This window comes from Colletotrichum siamense, assembly GCF_013390195.1.
Source record: "Colletotrichum siamense strain Cg363 chromosome Unknown KSG_Cg363_contig06, whole genome shotgun sequence".
Taxonomy (NCBI): Eukaryota; Fungi; Ascomycota; class Sordariomycetes; order Glomerellales; family Glomerellaceae; genus Colletotrichum; species Colletotrichum siamense.
In genome coordinates, this window is record NW_023501019.1 from 2,721,192 (window position 1) to 2,739,047 (window position 17,856).

The 17,856-nt window shown below is 41.0% G+C and overlaps 4 protein-coding genes across 4 annotated transcripts; 2 read left to right on the forward strand and 2 right to left on the reverse strand.

Moving 5' to 3' along the window:
• Positions 1 to 1,571: 1,571 nt before the first annotated feature.
• mfs1-0-0 (MFS glucose transporter mfs1) lies at positions 1,572 to 3,595 on the reverse strand (the record flags this gene model as incomplete). Its single annotated transcript, XM_036641556.1, has 7 exons — positions 1,572 to 1,840; positions 1,896 to 1,977; positions 2,039 to 2,749; positions 2,808 to 2,928; positions 2,983 to 3,243; positions 3,321 to 3,414; positions 3,469 to 3,595. The coding sequence occupies 7 exons, from the start codon at positions 3,593 to 3,595 to the stop codon at positions 1,572 to 1,574; spliced, it is 1,665 nt and encodes a 554-aa protein (XP_036493687.1).
• Positions 3,596 to 4,721: 1,126 nt separating this feature from the next.
• Positions 4,722 to 5,568, forward strand: CGCS363_v009708 (scyllo-inositol 2-dehydrogenase; the record flags this gene model as incomplete). The annotated part of the gene is made up of 2 exons (XM_036641557.1): positions 4,722 to 4,828; positions 4,914 to 5,568. The coding sequence occupies 2 exons, from the start codon at positions 4,722 to 4,724 to the stop codon at positions 5,566 to 5,568; spliced, it is 762 nt and encodes a 253-aa protein (XP_036492794.1).
• Positions 5,569 to 6,938: 1,370 nt separating this feature from the next.
• On the forward strand, positions 6,939 to 7,817 carry CGCS363_v009709 (putative oxidoreductase; the record flags this gene model as incomplete). Its single annotated transcript, XM_036641558.1, has 1 exon — positions 6,939 to 7,817. One exon carries the CDS (start codon positions 6,939 to 6,941, stop codon positions 7,815 to 7,817), a length of 879 nt encoding a protein of 292 aa, XP_036492795.1.
• Positions 7,818 to 9,848: 2,031 nt separating this feature from the next.
• apr-3 (Subtilisin DY) lies at positions 9,849 to 12,675 on the reverse strand (the record flags this gene model as incomplete). Its single annotated transcript, XM_036641559.1, has 12 exons — positions 9,849 to 9,945; positions 10,008 to 10,255; positions 10,310 to 10,397; positions 10,450 to 10,546; positions 10,603 to 10,718; positions 10,776 to 11,605; positions 11,662 to 11,718; positions 11,770 to 11,827; positions 11,889 to 11,991; positions 12,048 to 12,111; positions 12,169 to 12,495; positions 12,550 to 12,675. 12 exons carry the CDS (start codon positions 12,673 to 12,675, stop codon positions 9,849 to 9,851), a joined length of 2,211 nt encoding a protein of 736 aa, XP_036493456.1.
• Between the last annotated feature and the right edge of the window lie 5,181 nt (positions 12,676 to 17,856).

Here is a 17,856-nt window from a genome sequence, read left to right on the forward strand (position 1 = left end):
GAGCTGGGTCGGGCATGCATTGTCGAGAGGTATTGAGGCAATTCGATCTGCTGGGATCAACATGTCGGTACAGCCAGCGTTTTGTTTGTCGAAAGCTGTGACACTTTTCAGCCATGTTGGTTGTCGATCATAAATAGTATCAGCGTTTCAGCGTCTGGGCGGACTCGTGTATTTCATATACCCCTTAATGTCGATTATGCAAATAACTATAGAAGGTTCCAATGGTCTGTTGGTATCATCATCATTCCCAAGGTCTGGAGCAGTAAGTCTCTGTGTGTGGGCAGAGGACACGCATTACAGCAAGCTCAAGCTATCGTCAAGGATAAGAGCTGTTCGGCTCGTTTTCGGGTCGGCTGAGTAACGGAGCATAGTACTCCGACTTGATTCCCCGGGTCCGTGAAGTCAAATTTATGTGCGCCCAATACCGATTTGGTAATCAAATCGTATTTGGGACGATCTCAGATCGCACACGAAGCTTTGCACACTTTTAGTTCCCCGGGTGTCAGCCCATGTTCTAGATCATCCAAAAGATTGTCCCGGGTTTCACCGGTGCCCCATGGAGTCATTTAGAGTCGCCAAGAAGTCGGGGTATCATGGATGATCATTGTTTTCTATCCACGGGAAGTGGATTAAGTGATGGGTCGGCAATGACATTGCAGCCATCTTGTTTATTACCCTGGGACCTGGGTGTGCTTGGGAGAAACATATTCCCTGATGCTACAACGGTCTAAACCATTTCCACGAGGACGCTGTCCGTAAGTGGAAAGAGCCAAGCACCAGTCGTTCTTGACAATACACGAGGGGGCACACTTTGGATGCTGTGACAGACACGACTCTCGAAGGTTTTCGTCTCCTGATTCGCAGCGACCCTCAACTTTGTCCACGTTGACCCAGACCAGAACTGCGGAATTCTGCCCGAGACTAGGGCTAAGTAGTCATGCAATCTCCAAAAATGTCAGCTTTTGACGATTAAGTCCGGGTGCTCGAATAAAGCCCAGGATGGCTTCTGCTTAGGGTCATCTCGGTCAATCAGACCACGGCCCGATGCGCTCCTTCGGCTTCCGAAGCTGGATGGCGGGGGATGACTAGTGGATAGCTCACCAAACATCTGACTCGTCGTCAAATGATCAGGGCCTCGTAGGATGCCGGAAGAGTGAGATTGCAAGCAGCAAGACAGTCTCGCAAGTATCGTACTACCTCACGAGTCACAGAATGTGAGTAGTGAAGTTCAGCCATGCGCCCGACATTGACATGATTGAAGGTAACCAGTTGTTTTCCATGATTGCAAGTGACAGCCTGCGGAGTCCAAAAGGGGATCTACGTAAAAGGTGTATAGAGGGCCATTCTAGGTAGTCTTGACAAATTGCCGCACTGTCAGGTTGAGATTCAGCCAAATGATGCTAGACCTGACACATCGCCCCCGAAACTGAAACAGACTGTGCAGTCTATTTGCAATCTTCAATGGCCGCCCATTGATACCCATGTGGTAGACTGGTCCTATTGACTTCGTTGTTGCCGCCGTTCATAGCATTGCCATTAGATGGATTGTAGCCCGGCTTGAAGCCTCCATTTCAGATGTCCTGTCTCAGGCCAGATCCCCTCTGCTCTTCTATGAACTCTTGAAGAATTCGGTTTTTTATCTCTATATCAGAAGCTCCCGTGCGGTCATGAAAGACCTTATCCATTTCTTCAAGGGTTCTACCATTTGTCTCCGGCACGCAGAAGTAGGTCCAAAGCAGAGAGCCAAGGCAGAATGTCGCAAAGAACACATATGTCCCAAACCCAGTTCCCTTAATCAAGGGAGGCGTAATGAGACCTATGATAAAATTCCATAGCCAGCCTTCATAAATGTCAGTAGACAGGTATCAGATTGATTGCTGTATGGTCCAACTTACTACCACAAGTCGAAATCGCAACGCCTTTGGCTCGGAGAGAAGAGGGGAAGACTTCAGATGGCAATGCCCATGGAATTGGTCCCTGTGTCTTCATCAGTCATTGTTGTACAGCATGAAGGGTCTGAGGCTAAAGCTCGACTTACCCATGAGGAGCCGAAGCTCAGCATGAACGCAAACAAGAACGCCACGCTGACCCAACCCTCTGTAACATAGCTCGGCCAATCGTGGGAGAACTTCCCCACAAGGATAGCGATAACTATATGGGAGAGACACATGCAGACGCTACCAAGCAGGAGGATGTTCCTTCTTCCGAATCGGTCCAGTGTCCAAAGACTGCTCAGGACTCCTATGAGCTGAACGCAGTTCAGAGCGCCAGACATGAGAAGCTGCATGTTATAGTCTAGACCTATGGTTGCAAACAACGTGGGGCTGTAGTATATGAGCGCATTGATTCCAACCCATTGTTGCCATGCTTGAATGCAAACTCCGACATGAGTACGGTGCCAACATCCGGTTTTGAAGCAGTCTGTCCAGGACACAACCTCCAGTTTGATCTTATCTGAAATAGCCGGGCTTGCTGTAAGCCTTGGGTGCCGCTCTTTCAATACCATGGCTTGGAAACGAGCTTCGGCAACGATGTCGGTCCATTCCCGACGGACACGGGGGTCTTCTTGCGGGAGACCTCTGAGTCTGGCTAATGTAGCCAGTGACTCCTCGTGTCGATCTTTGGAGGCAAGCCACCGGGGCGAGTATGGCAGAAAGATCGCACCAATGCCCAACAAAACTCCAGGGATGATTTGAATGAGGAAGGGACACTGCCATGACCAATGATTCGGAATGTCTTTGGTCGCGTACTAGAACTCAGTTAATAATCTTGGCTATCTGAAACGGAAAGTGCAACAATCCACTTACCGTGATCCAAAAGGCGACAATAATTCCCATGACAATTGACAGTTCTTCGAAAACCAGAAGTGTTCCGCGAATCTCTGGAGGTGAGATCTCGGAGATATAGACAGGCACAACCATCGAAAGCCTTTTTGTGACAGAATTAGCTTAGAACTCTACAACATTATCTCTTGAAACTCACATTCCAATCCCGACTCCGCCAAAGAAGCGCCCGGCAGTGAGGATATCGTAGTTGATCGCTGCGGTCTGAATCGAGGATCCTACAATAAATATGACCACGGCAACCATCAGAGATCGTTTTCGGGAGATCCAGTCGGCAAGCCAGCCCATATTGAGAGCTCCGATAAAAGCACCAAGAGGAATCATAGCAGTTATCAGGCCCTTCTTGAAACCTGAACCTGCTGCATCATCTGACACCTCGGGAAAGCGATCCAGGAACTCTCTCATTACAAGTGTCACAGAGATAACTATGAGTGGTCGGTTAATAGAAGCGAAAAGTACTTTGCTGATTTCTATCACTTGCCGCCTTGGTCATAGCCAAACAAGAACCCTCCGAGGGCCGCAAACGCAGCACAGTAAGTGACAAATCGAGATGCGAACACGCCCTTGAAGCCTTGGAAGTCGTCAGTCCTTAGCCGTTGACCATTTATGACGCAATAATACTTACCAGGCGGTCCGTATGAAATGACCTCGTCGAATATCTCAGCCACATCTTCTTTATGCTCCGCGGCGAAGGTGGATTCTTCCCCTGGTTTCTTAGTGGGAGAGTTGTGTGACGAGTCTGCAAGATGCATCGTGTTGTTCCCTGAATAGCACCTTGGACAAGGCTGAAATGGAGATGAGTGTTATGGAAGAATGACAGCTAGGAACAACTCTATTGTTGGAGTCGCTCAATGGGAGACGTGGAAGTGTTCATGGGGACTCAAGCATATAAGTACCTAAAAGCAATCACCGCCTGGGTTTTATAACTTCTTGAAGTCGATTGTCTTGACATGCGGCCAGTAAAATTACTAGCCTATCAGCGGCCAGCAGTTTCTTGACTCGCAAGTCTGGATCTGGGGAAAAGATGGGGAGAACGCGGGGAAAATCCCGAACAACGACCGGCAAAACATCTTGGCTGCAAATGTGCATAAAGACCCCAGACATGCCGGGCCAGTTATCCATGGGCTATCTCAGCTGACATTGTTGCTAGATGAAAGAGGTAATCTTTCGCCGGAGTATACGTGGGGGTCACACCGGCGATCCTCTCGTCGGTCTCTTGCGGAGGGCGGGGAAAGAAGAATGCAGCTAAAAGTCCCGATGGTCTTTCGGAAAAGGATGCTTCATTGTTCACCCAGGTCTTGCACGTCAAATCTGGAGTTAAGCGAGTAATAATTCCCGCGGAATTCCTTTGGGAACACCTAGATTGGCACGATGATGCTGCAGCTTATCCGGTGTCGACTTGAGGAAGACATGTTCTCCACCTGCCACTGGCCCAGTCTAAAGGTGAATCCACGGAAATGTATTCGATTCCATGTATACCCGAGATTCTCGAAGTTCTAGGATATAAGTCTGTTGAAGGAGACATCTGTACCTATTGTATCTTTCTCTAGACCTACACTCTAACCACATCTTCCAACCCCTTCCTCTCACCGCTTTGGATGAACCATGACAACTCGTCGGCTCCATGTCGGCGTTGCAGGCCTCGGTCGTATAGGAAAACGGCACGCTCTCATATTCTTGCAACAAGTGCCACGAGCGCAACTAGTTGCGGTGTCCAGCCCAGATTCCGGCGAAAGAGAATGGGCGAATTTGAATCTTTCACCACATAGGGTCGGAGCATATGGAGAGTATGAGGACATGCTTGATCATGAAAGCTTGGATGCTGTATGCATTGCCTCGGCGACATCCGCACACGTGCCTCAGTCTAGGCAGGCCATCATGGCTGGAAAGCACGTGCTCTGCGAGAAGCCGCTGTCAACCAACGTGGAAGAGGTGAGAGTTCCTCAACAACAAGACGGCCTTGCCAATATTTACTTCGAATTAGTGTCAGTCAGTGGTAGACACTGCTGCAGAGAGACCTGGCCTCAAGGTCGTGTGTGGGTTTTCCCGTCGCTCTGATGATTCGTACAGAGATGCCTACCATAAGGTACAACAAGGGCTCATAGGCAAACCTATCATAATGAGGTGCCAGAGTTGCGACCTCTTTGATCCGACTGGCGGGTTTGTGTCATATGCCGCGGTCTCCGGGGGAATATTTCCTGACGCCAGCATCCACGATATTGACCTTGCGGTTTGGTTCTTTGGGAAAGATTCCAAGATCAAGTCGGTTCACGCCATTGGAACTGCCGCATGTTACCCACAGCTCCAGAATTTCAAGGACGCCGACAACGCAATCGGCACATTGGAGTTTCATGATGGCGGGATGGTGTCGCTGTTTGCATCTCGGACAATGTCGGGTGGTGCAGAAGACTCCACTGAGATTATCGGCACCAAGGGCAAACTCGTGGTGAACCAACAACCGAGCATCAATAAGGTGCAACTCTACCAAAACGGGGGCATATTCCATGAGATGCCTCAGAACTATTGGGAGAGGTTCCACGATGCCTTCGTCGTCCAAGCGATTAACTTCACAGCTGGTATTCTTGATGATGGACAGCCTCTGATTGAGCTTCAGTCTGCTGTAGAAGTTGTGAAAGTTGGTGTGGCTCTGCAAGAATCTATGAGGACGGGGAAAAAGATCTTGTTCGATGGAATAGGGAAACGTGTCGATTATGCTCAATTGTAGTCAACCTTCAAGTCAATCTTTCAATACAGCCACCCAATTTTGCCGCAACTAGGATCATTCACACAGCGTGCATCAATGGGTGATGGCTGTACTAGATAGGGATTTCTCTTGACAAAGTTGTCCACCCAGATGAAGAGCTTGCTTATTGAACTTCTGATTATCTCTGGCTTGTTTAAGCTGTACCTAGGCTTCTCCCCTCATGCTACTTATTATTGCAGGCAGCTTTGTTCTTTCTGTCTTCTCTAACAACAAGCCTCATGAAGTCACAACGCCCAATTCCTTTAGGCAGTATCTACTACAAGAACTACATTCAAAATGGAAGGTAAGTTATTGTTCTTGGCCAGGTAAATTAGAACTATGCATTCCTTTTCCCATGGATGGCAAATGCTTCTTTACGTTGGCTGTCGGAGACACTATCCGGTTTAGTACTCGGAAGTCTGAGCAGCATGAACCCTTAATGACAGGATCCTCTATACAGGCCGAGGTAGCACTTGAGCGAAGAATTCGAGCCATACCGGAACATTCTTGGCCCTAGATCGGCATTCCAGCACACCTACCCCCACCTAAGCCTTCATATACGAGCACGCCTTAGCCGGCGCCCTATGCCGCCGTTCCCATTTCAACCGGAAATATGCGGTATGCCCAGAATCAAATCCCGAGCATACGTCTTGGCCGTGCCGAGCATGAGAAAGAATCCGCAATAGGATATCAATCGGCGAGTACTATTTGAAATGTTCCCGTGTCAGGAAATCGCCAGGCGTGAGCACTCTGAAGTGCCTCCGTCCTCGCTCAGGGGTGCGTCTCACCAAGGCCAACAAGCTAGGTAGCCAAACAGTCGTAATGAAAAGCCAACTTGCTCGTTTTGTGTTCGCTGTGGTAGGAAATATTCTCCGATCGCATCATTTAAACCACGGCCTCAAGCCTAACTCCCATAGATCGCCGTAGGTTGTTCATCGGGCCGTTCTGTAAAACGATAGAAGCGACAACAAGAGAATTGCCTTTCGTCAAAACCATCCCTCTTGAAAGGAGACCAAATTTGCGGTGTTTCCGTTCGCGGGGAACCATACGCAGCATGATGGAATTCTCTTCCTCGACTGACAAGCCATTGCGTGTCGGCGTCGTTGGATATGGGTATTTCTGCCCTGCACCATGGGAAACAAGACCTTAGCAAGCTGCGAGCAAGGACGCTGACTTGCGGTAGATTCGCCGCCAAAGTATTTCACATCTCGTTCATTCGAACTTTGCCGTCGCTTGAATTGCAGGCGATAGTCCAACGGCACCCAACTCCTCAATCCTCAGCTCCTACTCACCATCCCGAAGTTAAACACTATATTTCCGCCGAACAGCTTGTCGAGGATTCATCATGCGATATGGCCGTTATCACGACTCCACCGAACACACATTACGACCTAGCGAAGCTGTGCCTCAACGCCCGGAAGCATATCTTGGTTGAGAAGCCGTTCGTCTCAAGGCTCGAAGATGCAGACCATCTCATGAGATTAGCTTCAGACGTTGGCCGGCTTGTTTGTGTGTATCAAAACAGGCGATTTGACAGCGACTTTCTCACCGTCCAGAAGCTTGTTCAAGATGGTGCCTTCGGTCGGATTCATGAGATCGACACCCACTTCGACTACTATCGGCCAGAGTCCGCAGAGTCTTGGAGAGGACAGCTGAGCACGACCGATGGAGGCGGTGCTCTGTTTGATCTTGGTTCACACCTGATCGACCAGGCTTACACCCTGTTTGGCTTACCAAGCTCAGTCTATGGGCGCCTTTTGAACCAGAAACGGGGATGTCTATATCTTATGCACCATGATAGCGTCCATGCGCAACTGAATTATGCAGATGGCATGATTGTCAACATACGAATCAGCGACATGAGCGTCGAGTCACCACAACGCCACTTTTGGATCCGTGGCACCAAGGCATCTTACAAGAAGGATGGCATGGATCCACAAGAAGCTCAACTAGAATCTGGTCTGCTACCAACAAGTTCAAACTTTGGTATTGAGAGGGCGGGCAGTGAGGGGCGGCTGGTTATCGTCCGCAAGGACGGCACAATTGAAGAGCTCAGTCACCCCTCTGTGCGTAGCCAAAACTATGGCGCTTTGTACCAAGGATTTGCGGAGGCAGTCTGGTCTGGGAATGAGGACATGGTTCCAGTATCCGCACTTCAGGCCAGAGAGGTCTTGCGCATTTTGGAGTCGGTGTATGTAAGCGCGAAAGTAGACCAGGTTGTCAAGCTCTGAAGCTCCCTTGAATGCAGGACTAGATAATGAAGCATCATAAACCTCGTAACTTGTCATCTCCTCCAATTGAAAACGCACGCTAACTATCGTACTAACTACAGAGGTTGAAGCTCAACCACACAGGTCGTGAGTGGCACCAAAACCTGCCAAGGTTCTCTTTTCGGAACCGATGACCTAGCAAAGTAGAAATTTTCTTTTTATAGTCCCCCTTGAAATTTTCGTCCCTGTTTCCAACTGCTCTGATCACTCAGCGTTTCCATCGTGTGAAACCTCAAGTGCCGATAAATCCTCGAGAACTTTTGCGCCAGTGGAGATGGTTTCGTCTCTCATTTCGGCCTTCGTGTCTGGGGGCACAGGCCCCGTACAACCAACAAATTGGACGTCTCTTCCGCTGGAGCTTCGACAGTTAATTCTTGAGTTTCTTACGCAACAAACATCCGGCTGGGGTGCCTGCGCAACAGTGAATAAGGAATGGCAGAACATTCTGGAAAAGGAAAGCTTCCGTCGACTGAAACTAGGCCATCGTCGGCCCCAGACAAGCAAAGCTAACCAGACAGGTTTGGCTTAATATTGAGTTGCCGCAGTATACATGTCGAGATTGTGACCGCATGGAAACCAGCACAGAAATGGAACACAACCGAAACTCTGTTAGAAACGCAATCGGGAGATTGTTTTCTATACTTGCTCAGTGGCCGGTTGTCGAAGGAGCCGAGTTGTCACTGGAATTGAGCATCCAGTCTCCGAGCGACAGGCAGCATCGCTTCAAGAACCTTTACTTTGGGGGTCACGGTAAAAATGAGGAGCTTCATTCAAGCAGCTCTGTTCAGGATTGGCTCACTGTCAATGCTAACCATCCATGGGATGACGCCAACCACGGTTGGGTGAATGGTCGCCAGATGGATGCATCTACCTTTGGAGAGTGTCAAAGGATCTTTGAACTGCGACCGTTGTCTTTCTCTTCCCAGGACGACGTCCCTCTGGTAAAGGCAGTTACCAAATTCATATTCCGTCGACAGTGCCGAAGACAGATTGATCCTAAAGCTCTAGGATATCTATTCAATAGGCTTCCGCGGTTACAATCAGTTGTCTATGAACCCTGGCAGAGATCGTTAGTGATGTTAGAAGGCTTCTATGACAGCTGTAAGTTTGGACAGCTATTATTAATTTCTAGTGGACATGTACTAATTCTTGCCTCCTCAGATCTCGATACCATCAAGTATCATTTGCCACGATCACTCAAGCGTGTCTCAATCTTCGAGAACACAGACAAATGCATCTCGAAGGCGCACCGTTGGTTGAAACCTCTCACGTCTGGCGTTTGGCGATCCGACCTGCCAATTCTTGGTTGTATCTTTGCAAAGAGGAGCCTCGACTTCGAGAAGCTCTCAGTTGCATTCTTGATTGACTCGAACGACTTCTTTCAGTCATGTCAGCAAGAGTGGATTTGGGAGCATTTGAGTCTGCTTTGTCTTACAACAAGAACGCTCACACAAACTAATCACCCAGATGTAATAGCGAGCACTTTGAAGAGTGCTGCTGCAGCTGCGCTATCAATGCCTTGTCTCCATACTATGACGCTGTGGAACAGTGTTCAGAGTGAAGCATGCAAATTCATTTACTGTGCGGAATCCGGTTCAACCTCTGTTAGTTGGAAAGGAACCTGGAATCTGCATATGGAACCCAGCATCATACACAATTGGCAAAAGGTTGCTCAAAAGTACACGCGATACAATCTCCAGATTATTCAGGAGCCTGAGATACTAGTTCAGGTTGAATCACATTCACATGCAGTTGAGCTCCTAGAATTTCCTGCTGAGGTGATCGACCCCATTTCGTTGTTGCAAATGCGAACGGAAGAACAATTCGGGCAGCATTAAAACCGCATTTGTCGCCGAATTATTCTCACTTAGGGGTAAACGTCGCTGGTCAGTTTGGGACATATGTAGGACACCATATAACACTGCGGTATTATATACTGGCAACCATCCCTTCATCAACTACGCGCGTGCCTGTCATATATACTCATCTCTTTCAATACTGTCCAAGGACCCCCAAAGGTGTCGTGAAAGTAGCCCAATCCTCAGACTGGCCGGGATCACCAAAAGGCTTGAGAGCAGCATACCGAAGTCTGCCAAAGTCGTGTGTGAGTCTCTTTTGCAAAAGAACAAGGTGGTGACAAATGTGACTTACGTGTAATTACCCAATGCAATCTGACTGCCATTCGCAAGCTTCCCAAACCACCAGTTCTCGGAGTTGCCGCTGCCCCGGGGCTGTTCAACCTTTGGATACGATAGCGTGTCGTCGGGGTCCCATCGGCTGAGGTCAAAGAATGGTGCTTGGCCGGAGCCTGCCCAATATGCGCCCGATCCTATGTACCCATTCTCGCCAGCGACTAGCGGATATGTCCAATCACTTTCGGTCCATCCGTCCTCGAATATCTATCGACTGGGTGAGCATCTACACAGAGACCATATCGATACTTCTAAACTTACATCCCATCTAAGCTGACGGGTTCCCCAAATAATGCTATGGAAGATCTTCGGAAAGTCTTGAACTCCGAGTGTCAGGTTGAAAGTGAAGCTAAAGAGGTGTCAGCTCTTATCAGGCTTTCTCTAGTTACTGGCAGCCTTACGCTCTTTTCCCAATCTGAGCCGGTTCTCCGGAAAGAACATATGGGAATCCGTTCCGAAATAGAGGGTCTATTTCTTTCTTGAGGTCGGCTCCAACACCTGAGAATGAAAGTTCAGTGAGTGTGCTTGCATAGTTTACTACCACAAAGCCTGACCTGCGTATGGTACGGAGAGCTCGTCACCGTTGTCTCCCGAGATCAAGATCTTTCCACTGTAAAGGGGTAAGACAGACGAATCCCATCCATTAGACTCGGGGTTCTTGAAGTTCAATCTTTAATGTTCCGTTAACGAAAGCCCCATGTTGATTCGGGAATTTAGATTTACTTACGGTATGACTTTCTCTTCTCCTGGCTTGAGCGTGAAATCCTCGGGTAAGCTGACGTCGACTTCGAGCTTTCGGGGCGCCAAATCTGACAAGCGTCGCACTGTCTTGTCGCCATTGGCGGTATCCAGTAGCAATGTTTCAACCCCATAGGTATCCTGAAGAGATATATGATATACGACATCATCAGTGCCCCGGTTACTGACAGTAATCGTATGGTTCCCACTGAAATTGACTGTGTCGTTCAAAGCGATGGGGTCGAAATCCAGTGTCGTATTGGCGTGAAGTAGCTTGAAAGCATCAACGAGACCATTACCTACCTGAGGCACGGGTGCTGGGAGGTCGGTGTATGCCCCGTCGTGGTACGCAAGCACATTTCCGCTGGCAATGATTTGTTTGCCTAGTTTCAATGCAAAATCTTTCCCATGCACTTCCCGGCCTCCAAAAGCACTTATGTAGAGTGCAGCGACGCCTGCAACGTATGGACAGCTCATGCTAGTCCCCGACATGACAGTCCATCCGTTGTCAAGGTAAGTGCTGTAGATCGAGCCACCGGGAGCTGTGATGTCGGGCTTAACGCTGAGATCATTCAGCAAGCCCCAAGAGGTGAAAGAGGATGCGCTAGTAGTGTTGACAGCCGGAGCATCAGCCGACGCAATTGCGAGGACATTCTTGCCCGACGAGCCACTGCTGCCGTAGAAGGGCCCTATGGACCCGGAGTTTGCAGCTGAGATGGTCACGACAATGCCTTGTTCGACCAGGCGAGATGCAACTACGGCCCAGGCCTCTTCAGCCCAGCCGCTTGAGCCTCCTATGCTTGAGGTGATGATATCAACCTTCCAAAAAATTAGCTTCAAGTGAGAGACTCGTATTATGGCGAGTTGTAACCTACCCCATCGTTGAATGCCGCTAGAAACGATTCGATGAGAGTGGCCGCATCGGTAGAACCCTGAATACTGCTCAGTCAATTGCGCTGCAACAGACCCAGGGTATAACTCACCTGACGAGACATGACCTTGTAGGCGTAAAGAGTGGCGTCGGGAGCTACTCCAACGAAGCTGGTCGTAGGATTAGACATATTCGGCGAATTTCAATCTCCTGATTGAACACTAAACTCACTCTTCTGTCTTGCCAGCAATGATACCGGCCACATGAGTGCCGTGTCCGAGCAGGTCCAAAGGATCTTCGTCGGGCTCCTTCTCATAACCAACAAATGGCCAATCTGTGCAATCGTTTTAGCTTTATGGGCTCGTTTGAACAATTGTGAGGGGCCCATACACTGATCACCAACGAAGTCGTACCCTCCAGCAACCTTGAAGCCCTCCCCAAAGCCACCGCCGAGCTACCACAAGATCCATTAGTATACTGTAAGGAAGCTTCAGAACATCGCCAAACCTACAGCATCGTGATTGTACCAAATTCCTGTGTCCACGACTCCAATCTTTACTCCGTTGCCATAGACTCCCTTCTCGTGCACCTTGTCGACTCCAGTGACGACATGGGCGACCGCAGGCACCGCTTGTAGGGTATTTTCTTCCTGTATCAGTGGTTCCAAGCTCACGATATTATTTGGCCAGGCGTTGACAATGTCAGGAAGTTCCAAGAGACTTTCAAGAGTGAGGTCGGCGGTTTCCACACTAGCTCCCGTGAAGATCTCGCTGTCAAATTGCTTCATTATTTGAACTCCATCGGTTGAAGAAAGTGAGCTCAGCCGACTTGATTTGCCCTTTTTTTGTATCAGCAATCATGCTCGATTAGCTCGGTGTTGAATATGACATACATTTGCGAATTCCACAATGTAGCTTTTGGCGAATCGGACGGCGATCGGATCGGCGTTGTCTTGGGACTGTTGGCCGGCCACGAGGCCGACAAACAGACAAGTGCTTAGTTGGCGCGCAAGCACCATTTCGAAATTACAATATGCAAAGACTTCTGGAGAAAGGCGTAGTGGCTCAAGTGCAAACCTGTCAAATCCTAGCAAGCAGCAGATCATGATATTTATGTACCACAGTCATGCCCAAGAGCTCGCTATCAATACCTTCATTTGAAGTCACTACATTGGGATGCAGTGGCCTAGATTGCGCAAGAAGGGTTGCACTGTCACCAATATGGTCAACCTTCCTTGTTTAGGGTGGGATCACACCAAAAATACGGGTTCCGGTCTTGGGAGACCGGGGTGGTTGCATGCCGCGAAGCTGTGTCTAGGGAGCGGGATTGATCCAAACTTCGCACCACAGGACAAGAAGCTATCTCTGAGGTGAAGGACCTGTAATCTGAATCGGTGCAATCCGCGATTGAAGGAACGGCTTTGACTATTTCACCATCGTAGCAGTAGGATCATCACCCATCAGCACTACTACGACATAGTCAGGCCTGCGAGGTTGCATCGCCAGGCGGTTAAAATACACTCCGTTGCGTTAACAGCGTCCGCCCCCCCTTTTTACCGAAATTACGCACGCATAATCCCTATATATATATAAAAATTTACTTAATACTATATAGATATTTATAATATAGTAATTAACTTATTCTAATAGCTTTAATTAATCTATTTCTATTAAATCTTATTATTTAAAGGTATTATAATACTTCTTAAATATTACTATATAATTTAATAAGTAGATAATAACTTTTCTAGGTATTATTTATTACTTATTACTAATAATATATAGAAATAATAATATATATAATAATTAGTATAAGATACTACTAGAGATCCTCTTTAATACTCTACTTTATTATTAATTAAGATTATTATACTTACTAAGAGGGTTTATTAAGCTATTACTACTAAAAAAACTACTAAAAAAGCTACTAAAGAAGTTATTATTATTAAAGTTAAACTTAAGATTAATAATTTAGTAATAGCTAAGTTTATATTATAAAATAAATATATATTTATAGCTTCTCTATTATTATAAAAAGCTTTAAAAATATTTTTTTACTAAAAAGTAATAATAATATAGAAAAACTAAAAAAAAGATTTACTATATATAATCTAACTCTAAAATACTCTATTTTTATTAATACTATTATTTTAACTAAACTTAACTTTAGTTAATTTAATTTCTTATTAAACTATTTAATTTATAGATAATATATTTATAGTTTTTTATTATAATATTAATAATATATTTATATTATTCTATAATATATTTAAAGAGGAGGATAATATAAATAATAAAAAACTAATTCTACTATAAATCTAAGTTACTTATAGTTTAGTATTTAAAAGTAATAGTTTATTTATTCTTAATCTAACTATTAAGAGTATTATATATAATAAATTTAGTATTACTCTTATATTAAATATAAATAATAGAAATTAAGAAGTAAATAGTAATACTTAACTTAAAGTAGAAGTAGTTTATTTATATATTATAAAGAAAGCTAATATTATTATTATTATTATTTAGAAGAAGCTTATTAATATATCTAAACTAATATTAATTTTTATTTAGGTTTATTTATCTATTAGAAAGGTTATTTAGCTAAATATTCTATAAGTTAATATTATTCTCTCTCTTAAATAAACTAAAAAGAGGGGTAAAATCTACTTTATTATTAAGTAATAATATAGTACTATACTAATTTCTAGTAGTATAGTAATTAGTATATAAATACTTTAAAAAAGTAGCTAAATAAACGTTTTAGTTAATATATAAGAGGTAATTAATTATAAAACTAATAATTTTATAAACGTTAAGTATTAAAAAGAGGGTATATATAAATAATTTCCTTATATATATATCTATTTAGAGTATTAAAAATATAAAAATAGTTTAAGTAATAAGAAGTTTAATTAATATTATATATTAAGCTAGAAGTATTATAAAATTAAATCTTACTATATAGAGAAGTAAGTAAAAGTTATTATAATTAAATAAGCTAGTATTAATAATATAGAACTACTTAAAGAACTACTTAGTAAAATTCTTTATAATTAGTTTATAGAGGATTAGAAATACTAAAATAAGAGAAATAAGAATATTATAGAGGTTAATAATAACTAAGAGATAATAGTAATAATAGAAGAGAAAACTAAAAATATTATACTTCTATTATTAAAGTTAAGATTTAGCTTAACTAATACTAATAATAATACTATTATTAATATATATAGTAATATAAAGGCGTTAAATTATTATTTTTAATATTTTAACTTATATATATAGCTACTATTATTAATACTACTATTATTAATATATTAGCTATATATAAATATCTTATAATATTTATTACTAACTCTTCTATTATTAAACCTTTTAAGTATTTATTAACTAAATATTATACTCTTAATTTATTTATCTTTACTAATAGTATTAGATTTACTTTAAAAAGCTTTAAATTAAGTAACTAGCTTTATTAAGTAGTTTATATCTATTTATAGTAAGTAATATAATATTAATAAAAAGTTTAAAAAGAAGCTATAGAAATTATAATTAGTAAATAGTAGCTTATAAGTAATTTATAAGTTATTAGATATTTAGTTTACTAAATAAGGTTTTATTTAAGATCTTACTAAAAATATTAAGAACTTAATTAAATCCTTTATAAATAATAATACTTACTATAGAGGGTAGTTTAATACCTTCTTTAATATAATATCTTACTCTAAACTTTATTTAAACTATTAAGAATTAAAAAGAGATATTTATATAAAAATATATATTAGATTACTAAGAGGGATAGTAATAATACTAATTAAAAACTTTATAGTATTAATTTTAAATAAATTAAGGTTATCCTAATATATTAACATTTTAGTACTATATTAATCTATTAAATAAGAGATCTATAATATATTAGTTAAAATTAGTTAATATAATAAGTATATATAGAGCTATTTACTATTAAATATAGCTAACTTTATAAGCGTTTTAAAACTCTTTAGTTTTATTTTATTATTACTACTATTAGTATTATAAATACTACCTATATAGTTATAAATTAAATAAGATAAAATTAAGTAAAGTAATAAGGATAATTAAATTAAAATCTTAAGTAATATATTATTAATAGAGATATATTACTTAGAAAAAGATAATAAAAAAAAGTAATATAGTAAGAGTAGTATGAAGTTTAACTATATATATAATTTTTTTATATAATATATTTAATTATAGAAAAGTCTACTTATAGCTATAGATTTAATACTACTGCTTTATATATATAAAAGTAATAGAATTACTATTATTTTAGATCTATAAATAATATATTAGCAGTCTAATTAACCTATATAAGTAAGTATTATAGTTCACTCTATACTTTTTTTTATAATACTAAAACCTAATAGTAATACTTTAACTTATACTTAATCTTAATAAAGTAAATAAATAAATCTTAGTATAACTAGTTATTAACGCTTAGCTTAACTTATCCCTAGCTATATAGAAGAGGGTAAGTAGGTAAGTAATAGAGTAGTAAAATATATTAGTAAGAGTATTATTTATAATGCTATTATTTATAAGTATATTATTTATAATATAGAATGCTAATAGTACTTATAGTAGCTAAAGCTTAGTGATAGCTTAAACTTATACTTAAGGGTACAAACTTAATAATATAACTCTTTATATAGCTAAAAAGGTTCTTATAGCTATAGTATAAGAACTTAACTATTACTTTAAATAAGGCTTTAAGCTTATTCTTTATATCCTCTTATATATATAATAACCCTATATAATATCTTTCCCCTTTATTATGCCTATATATAAGCTAAATAAGGCTACTTTAGATAACTTAATCTATAAAACTAAAGTGAATAAAATTAAGAGCTCTAAGTATAGTAACTTTCTATATATTAATAAAAAGACTCTACTTAAATTCACTTAGAAGTACTTACTTAAGATAGCTAATAAGTGCGATATATTAGAGTTATATAGCTTTAAGATTAATATAGATATAGTTAAAGCTATTAATAATAATCCTAACGCCTATAAATACTTTATAAGCTTCCTTAAAATAGCTAAGGTAGCTTAAGCGCTTAAATGTTAGTAAGTTAGGAAGGGTAAATATAGCGAGAGTATAGCTAATAGTAGTAGGGCTCTTCTTATATTAAGACTGTATAGTAGGGCGGAAGATATTATCTAAATAGCGCGATAGTATAGAGGCCTTAGGGTTACTATGCTTAGTAGAGCGGCGCAGACGTCTAAATAGTAGAGGAGAGGAAGATGAGCGTGGATTAAATATAGCGTGGAGATAGAGGCGGCTAGAGGAAGGTGGTTAAGGCTTATTATAATGGTTAAAGTTAGTTATGTGACTTGAAGGTTGTTAGCAGAGGGTGAGGGGACCAGTCTAGCTTTTGCAGTTAATATTAGTTAAATTCTATAATATAAGGCTAGCAGCCTATTTATAAATAATATATTTTAGTCTATCTTAATATTAGTTAGAAGTAGTTAAAGTCTTTAACTATAGTTAAAGTCTCTAATTATAATAATATATTATTATTATAAATTATTATTATAAATATTAATAATATATTTTAGCTGTTATATAGGTAAAATTAATATATATATATAGCTACTAATAAAAATAATAGATAATAGTATATTTTTTATGTTTTAGTGCGCTTATAACTAACTTTTTAGTAATCTTATTAGCTATAATTATAGATTTAATAATTAATTATTATATAATAATATAATTAAGATCTATTATATGTAAATATATAATAAAAATTTAGATTGCTTACTAATATTTAATATTAATAATAAATCCTCTTTTTTATAGTTTAATATTATTAAATATATACTCTATCTTATTAAAGTTAATAAATAAATAGTAGAAATAGCCTTTATTTTAGGGTAAATAATACTTAATCTCTATAGTATAGTTATATAGATATTCTATAAAATCCTAAGTATTATTCTTATTATTATTCTACTTTAAATATATCTTCTTAATATATTACTTTAGATTACTAAAGTACTTTTTAATAAGGTTAAAGTTTAGTAAATATAGAGGTAGAAACTTAAAATAAATACTTAATACTTAGTATAAACCTTTAATTTTAAGTATATAATAGTAAGAGAGGTTATTTATAATAATAATAAAGTTTAGCTCTAAAAAATACCTATATTTTAGG